This window comes from Cibotium barometz, chromosome 62 (genome assembly GCF_041138505.1).
Source record: "Cibotium barometz isolate CiBa-2024 chromosome 62, ASM4113850v1, whole genome shotgun sequence".
NCBI lineage: Eukaryota > Viridiplantae > Streptophyta > Polypodiopsida > Cyatheales > Cibotiaceae > Cibotium > Cibotium barometz.
Window position 1 is genome coordinate 25,169,112 of NC_141107.1, and position 7,430 is coordinate 25,176,541.

Consider the following 7,430-nt stretch of genomic DNA (forward strand, 5'->3'; position numbering starts at 1 on the left):
TCGTTTGGAATATTTCACTTGGAATTTTGGGTTCGCTCAGAAAATCTCGCTTGGGGTTTGGGAATCCCTAATAAGTTGGCTGTTTTTAATTCGACCATTTTAAAACAATTATTAATTTTAAAAAATATTAATTCCAATAAAAAAACAAGTCATATGATATACATATATATTATACACACACACACACACACACACACACACACATATATATATATATATTCAAAACTTACCATCCTATATTCTCTCCCCTCTTCTCTCTCCATTCCTTCTCTCTCTTCTCTCCCTCCTTTATCTCTCCCCTCCCTCTTCTCTCTCCCTCCCTCCTCTCTCTCCTCTCTCCCTCCCCTCCTCTCTCTCCCTCCCTCCCTCCTCTCTCTCCCCTCTCTCCATTCTTCTCTCAAGCTGCATCCTCTAGCATGCCACCTGCAACTTGTAAACATTGTGGCATAGATCATCATTGGATCAAAGATTTCCCAATGAAAGTTATACTTACAAATCAGAAAAGTGGTCCTACCATCAAACCTCTTCACATGATTGGAGTGGGCAGTCAAACTCAATGCTCAAGGAACTCAAGTAACTGTGCCCGTGGTCACAATAAACAAATCATGGTTTACAAGATGAACATCGAGAAACAGAGAGTTTTGGCCAAGTGGTTAATCAACACATCTCCACGAATTGGATGGAGGACCACTTGGTCGATAATTATAATCGTCTTCCTAGAGTGCCACTTTGTTGCCTCCTTGCAAACTCGGCAATCCATACAAATGAGGGGTTAATCAAAAGCATAGAGGAGAGCACATACCAATCAACAATGGCGGCATTCATGGCCTTGAAGGGATTCCCTTGCAATGAGCCCATTTCATTCGACCATCGAAGTGTAGCCAGTCATGACCTATCGTTGTTAGGTGAGTTTGGCATGATACTAGAGGAGATAGAAGGATGGCAACACATGGTTGGGAAGATGTTTGTTGTTTGGGATAGCAACCATCGACTTAAAGCTTGGCAAGAATGGGCAAAAACCAATCGAGTTGAAAGAGATAAGATTCCCAAGGTGAATTGTAGAGTGGTCTGATTCCTTGAGGAGGAGGAAGCAAAGTTCTTGTTGGTGCTATGCATGATCAACAAGTAAGTGGATTGTACATTGTTTTTTTGTGTATCAAATGAACAAACATTGTATATGTCATCATTTACCTTGTTTTATATGCATGCAAAATTTCCAAGGTCACTACCATTTATGTGCCGCGAACACAACTTCACATGATGTATTTATGATGCAGCGTATGGGTCTTGGCAATCCACAATCCTTGTTGTCAAAGTTCAATGACGCTGATTGTGCATGGGCCCAGAAAGCTATTACTCATCGGGGACCTAACAGATCAAAGTGGTTGAAGTTTCCCATGGCACTCCTATCTCACAATTATTTTTCAAGGTATGTGCACACCTCATTCTCAAACCATAGTAAAGCCACCTTTCCATACAAACCAACTGTAACAAATATTAGAGGTCCCAACCATATGTCAATGTATACCAAATACATTAATATTTATAATGGCATTTCCCATGATATTAACATAATTTAACATGACGCAAAGATAATCCAAACGTTCTCGAATTATCTACGAGGGTAGAATAATATTTTTAAGAGAGCTTAAAATATATTCTCATAACACAATTTCACTTACATTGGTTTATCTTACCTCTAATTGATTTACTAATTTACACAAGTAATTAGGTGAAATAAACAAATGAGAGCTTTCTAAATCAACCAAAAGCTTAAAATCTTTACCTTGAAAATTGATTAGGATCTAGATATTACTAAAAACTATTGATTCTAACCCTAGTGCTCAATAGTATGAATTATGTCTCTTTTATTTTTCTCCTAGTTAGCTCTGCGATAATGACATTAGAAGTTGTTGGCTGGTTTGTCTCCTTTGATTTCTCTAGTTTTGAGATAGAGGTCCCTAATTTCTATGGACTGAAACCACAAGCCTCTACTAATAAGATCCTAGAGAAGAGTCATCAAAAAACTAACAAGGAATCATTCATTAAGTGTCCTATCTACTAGCATCTAATACACTTACACTTCTTTCTGAGCTAAGACTATAGAACTAAAGACATTCTAGGAAAAGAATCTTGGTCTCTGGGTCTATTGGCTCCATGACTTGACTCTGATCTTATCCTTGATTTCTTTTTAGCCTTGGTAAACCCGAAATTTGATGAAGCTCTCTTTGAGAGAAGGGGGTAGGAGAGGGGGAGGGGAGTAGCAACAAAGGTTTCTATTGGGCTATCTCCTTAGAAAAAAGTTTACGCAAAATCCTCATCCATCATTACTGCTTTCGCTAAAGAAGAGGGCATTGCATTCTTTAGCAATCTATCTAGGGGACGATCCAATCTTCTGGCAAATTGATGATATGCCTCATCATCCCATCGTAAGAGCATATCCGAAAAGGCTTGCATAAGATTGATGATATGCCTCAATGGGTTTGGTTGCATGAGATAACTCTAGGAATTCATTCATCTTCTTCTCTTAAATCCAAAAGGACAAAATCTTTAATGAAGGTAAGCCTTCATGTCTTCCCATTTGAGTGGGTCTTGATTTAGATGGCTAGATTCAATCTGTTTCGCCCGATTGCTATTTCGAGCAACATCGAAATCTTCAACCTAGCAAGAGTCATCTTGCTTCTATTGTTATACCCCAGAATGTCAAAGTACTCATCCAGGGAATTAGTCAAGTTTAAAACGACTTTCTTGAGATTGTTATCCTTACCTCCAAATGGTCCTAGTTGAGACCTATGGAGTGCCTCTTTGACATCACTATCCAATGCCTCAATTTTGGGTGTAACATTTGATGCCCCCACCTCATGATTCTTTTGAAAGAAAAGAATTTCTTGAATCAAAATCTTGGCAATGACTATATAACAATTTAAGGGACCCCTACATAGTTTAGGAAAGGTCCTATCCATGCTCTCTCTCTCTCTCTCTCTCTCTCTCTCTCTCTCTCTCTCTCACACACACACACACACACATGTGAGCGGCGCACATACTTTTCAGGATGTTTCTTGCTCACGGATCTTCTCCAACAAATGAGTGTGCTTTCTTCTAGTACTCAATCCAGCTCTAGCCTAACTTCATCCATACCTTGTACCTTTCTCAAGTTATCCACCTTGGCTGCATGCTCAAGCAGCCCAGCATCAACATATATGCTAGACATGATAATATATGCAGTATCCTGCTTAGGCTGTAGACTCACTGCATGATCATATGCCTGTTTTGCCAGCTCTAAATTGCCATGCTTACGACATGCACTCAGCAAACACAACCAAAGAGTCAAATCCGCCTGCATTGGCATCCTCCCTAATATATTCTCTAACCTTTTGAAGTCACCTGCACGCCCAAGCAGATCTACAATACTGCCATAATGTTTCAGGTCTAGAGTTACGCCATAATCTCTGCCCATGGACTCAAAGTACTCAAGACCTTCCATAAGGCCAGAATGACTGCAAGCCGAGAGAACTGAAGTGAATGTTGATTCATCAGGCTGAAAACCTGCCAGTTTCAAATTCTCAAACCTGTGCAGGCTTGCAACAAGATTTCCCTCTCCTGCATGACCAGCAATAAATGCATTCCATGACACAATATCAGGCTTTGGAACCTCACCAAAGACTGTCTGCGCATCTACCATGCTTGCACAACTCCCATACACATGAATAATATTGGCTGCCATGGAGCGAATCCGATCATACCCAGCACAAATAATGTCAAAATGAAGCTGTTTACATATTTCCAAACTTCCGGTTGCACTGCAGGCTTGCAGGATGCAGACAAACGAAACATTATCCAGAGAAACGTGTTGCTTGAGCATCTGTCTGTACATCCCTAAAGCCTTCTTGCCTTGATCCTGTTCAACATATGCTGAGAGCATTGCATTCCATGACACAGTATCATGCTGAATTAGTGCACTGAATGCAACTTCTGCTTCTTCAACTACCCCACATTTGGCATACATACTCAACAAGGTGCTGCAAAGAAAGACATCTGATACGAAGTCCTTGCGAGCCGCATCAGCATGTAGTGCCTTTCCAATTTCCAAACACACTACCTTGGTTGTTTGTCCCTTCCCAAAAAAATCTTCCTTCTCTGCGAGGGTGCTACATGCCTGAAGGGCCATGACAAATGTCAGCTGGTCAGGACACATGCCTTCCTGTTGCATCTGTCTGTGCAACTGTAAAACCTTCTCTCCTTGGCCATGCTCTATGAAAGTTGAGATCATCGCATTCCATGACACAACATCACACTGGGACAATGCACCAAACACATGCTGGGCTTCTAAAATGGCCCCACACCTGCCATACATACTCACAAGGGTGTTGCCGACAAAAACATCAGATGCCAAGCCTTTCTCGCAAGCATCAGCATGTAATGCCTGTCCAATCTCTAATGATGTCAGTTTGGTTAATTTTTCATCCACCATAATAGCTCCTTCCTTCCCTCCAAGGGTGCAACATGCCTGAAGGGCAAACATAAGCGTGTGCTGGTCTAGATTCACACCTTCCTCCTGCATCTGTCTGTACAAAAGTAAGGCCTTCTCTCCTTGACCATGCTCAACGTATGCTGAGAGCATCACATTCCACGACACAACATTGCGCTGAAATAGTGCATTAAAGACATCCTCCCCATCCACAACCGCCCTGCACTTGCTATACATACTCACAAGTGTGCTACCAACAAAGACATCAGAAACAAAGCCTTGCTTGCAAGCGTCTACGTGTAAGGCCTGTCCAATTGCTAGAGACATCACAAGGTCTTCTTCGTTCTGGGCAAGGATGCCACATGCTTGAAAGGCCAGCACAAACGTCAACTGGTCTGGACTCACACCTTCTTGTTGCATCCGCCTGTACAGATGTAGAGCATTCTTTCCTTGTCCCTGCTCAACATATGCTGAGAGCATCGCATTCCATGACACGACATTTTGCTGAGACAGGGCACCAAGCACATTTCCTGCTTCCAGAATGGCCCCCCACTTGCTATACATACTGACAAGGGTGGTACCAACAAAGACATCAGATGCAAAGCCCTTTGTACGTGCATTGGCATGTAATGCCCGTCCAATCTCCAAGGAAATTATATTGGTTGAACGTCTCTCTTCCGCAAGAGGTTTTTCCCTCTCTGCGCAAGCACCACATGCCTGAAGCGCCATCACAAATGTCCGTGGGTCTGGATTTACTCCTTCCTCTTGCATTTGTTTGTAGAAGAGTAAAGCCTTTTCTCCTTGACCTTGCTCAACATATGCTGATAGCATCACATTCCATGACACAATATTGTGCTCGGAGAGTTCCCTGAACACATCCTCAGCTTCCACAACCACACCACACTTGCCATACATACTCACAAGGGTACTGCCAACAAAGACATTGGACGCCAAGCCTTGCCTGCTGGCATCAGCATGTAATTTCATGCCCTGTTCGAGGTCCAGTAAGCTGCCACAAGCTTTTAACAGGCTGACAAAGGTGTAACTGTTTGGCTCCACACCAGCCTCTTGCATACACTGATGCATTCTGAATGCTTCCCAACTGCAACCACTCTCTGCACAAGCAGAGATCATGGCAGTCCAGGAGATAACAGTAAGGTGAGGCAGCCTGCAAAAAATCTGGTATGCCTCATCTCTTGCACCACACTTTGCGAGTGCCACTACCAGATAGTCACCCAGCAACCCAGTCAGCCGGGCGCCGTGTCGGGTAAGATAAGCTTGAACTTGTTTGGCTTGAGGAAGGGCCTTTCGCTTGATGCATATCTTGAGGAGGGACAGGTAAGTGGTGGCGGAAGGGGCTGCATCCATGCGAGAGAGCACACCCAGAGCCCTGTCCAGATGTCCTTCTTCACATAAAATTTCAAGAAGCTCCTCATCATCGCCAAAGTCATCACCATCGCCACAACCATTGTCCCCATCACAGCCATCACCATAACTGCCAGCGGTACAGCCATCCAGAACACCACCATCATCATCCTCATCATCATGTAAAGCCTCCCTACAGAAATAAGAGACCTGATTTCCGCCGTGCTGTTGAGAAGTTTTATCATCAACATGAAGAGGACGATGATGAATACTGAGTGTGTGTAGCCGAGAACCTACCTTTTGTTGGTTGTTTAGCCAGAAGAACTCCCACCACCATGATGGAAGCTCAATCTGTTGTGGACATCTTGTGCTTCTCCTTTTATGTGGTGGTTGAAATCCTGCTTCTGCTGGGGTTGCTGATGCTCGTCGTAGTAGTAGTTGGCGACTGTGTCTAAGCGGCAAAACTACCATCAAACCTCAAATGGACCCATGACACAGCTCTCCCACCATACAGAGCAAATACACACTCGTCCCCCGCCCACGTGTGTGTGTCAGCTGAATACAAGGATGAAACAGGGCTGGATGGAGCGGCAAAGATCTTCCGGGCTGGGCATGTTGTGTGTAACCAGGCTAACCAAGCAGTAGCCACCTAAGCAAATGGAAACTAGGGTAGTAAGGGCCTTTTCACACACACCCACCTAAGACAAAAGTGTAAAACCTGACAGAACAATCGGATGACGTGCAAGAGTGGAATGGGTGGCATGGTTACCCCATCCATCTCCCCAGTAGAGAAGCTATATAATAGCCTTGAGATGTACACTGTTTGTCTGTAACCAGCCTAAGCAAATGTGTGTAACCAACCTAAGCAAATGTGAAACTAGCTAGTATGGCACAAGGGCATTGAGAGGGACTTTGCCCCACCTAAGACAAAAGTGTAAAACCTAACAGAATTGGATGACACACTCTTCTCCTTCTTGTTTAGGTATAACACCCCCTCAGTAGCTTCGGGAGTTACACATCTCCGATTGAGGAGATGTCTTCGTAGGCTTAGAGGTGCCTATATGATACACAATACTTTATACTACATTTTTGCGGGCAAAATCGTGTTTCGAGCTCCGTTCTATCAGTGCAAGGTATTTTTAGCAGTTTAGGGAAGTTCTGGTAGAGAACTGTCTTTGGTCGGAAACTAGTTATTGCAATGCAGTAGTGCATTTTGGGAGTGCAGACAGTCTTTGCACATGCATTGTTGATATTGGGTGTATGTACATGTCCTCTCGTTAGATATGGTAACATACTGGTTGTGTTGAAGTACCGATGTAGTAGTCACAGAAGATATTGCTGTGTTACAGGTTGCATACAAAAATTGTCTGTTTACAGGTTTCTGATTCTTGCAAGAAAAAATGTTTGATGGACTCAATCATAACTTCCATGCCTGGAGTTCAGAATGACCAATTTCCTGATGGGTAAAGGATTTTGGGACTATGTCGAAGGAGACAATGAGGAGCCTCCAGAGTTATCTGAAGCATGGTAAAAAATAAGATGCCTCCATGAATATGTAAGTGTAGGTGGGTTGGCGATTATTCCTCCTATATAAATC

General features: G+C 43.2%; 1 protein-coding gene across 2 annotated transcripts; it reads right to left on the minus strand.

Moving 5' to 3' along the window:
- Nucleotides 1-2,884: 2,884 nt before the first annotated feature.
- On the minus strand, nt 2,885-6,469 carry LOC147604281 (pentatricopeptide repeat-containing protein At5g39350-like). 2 transcript variants are annotated; one of them, XM_086795126.1, is made up of 2 exons: nt 6,131-6,469; nt 2,885-6,043 (listed from the first exon to the last, which is right to left on the minus strand). In XM_086795126.1, the coding sequence occupies exons 1-2, from the start codon at nt 6,302-6,304 to the stop codon at nt 3,107-3,109; spliced, it is 3,111 nt and encodes a 1,036-aa protein (XP_086651252.1). In that variant the 5' UTR covers nt 6,305-6,469; the 3' UTR covers nt 2,885-3,106. The 2 variants fall into 2 exon arrangements, with proteins under 2 accessions (XP_086651252.1, XP_086651253.1); XM_086795127.1 differs by having other exon boundaries at nt 2,885-6,026; nt 6,131-6,456.
- Nucleotides 6,470-7,430: the final 961 nt, after the last annotated feature.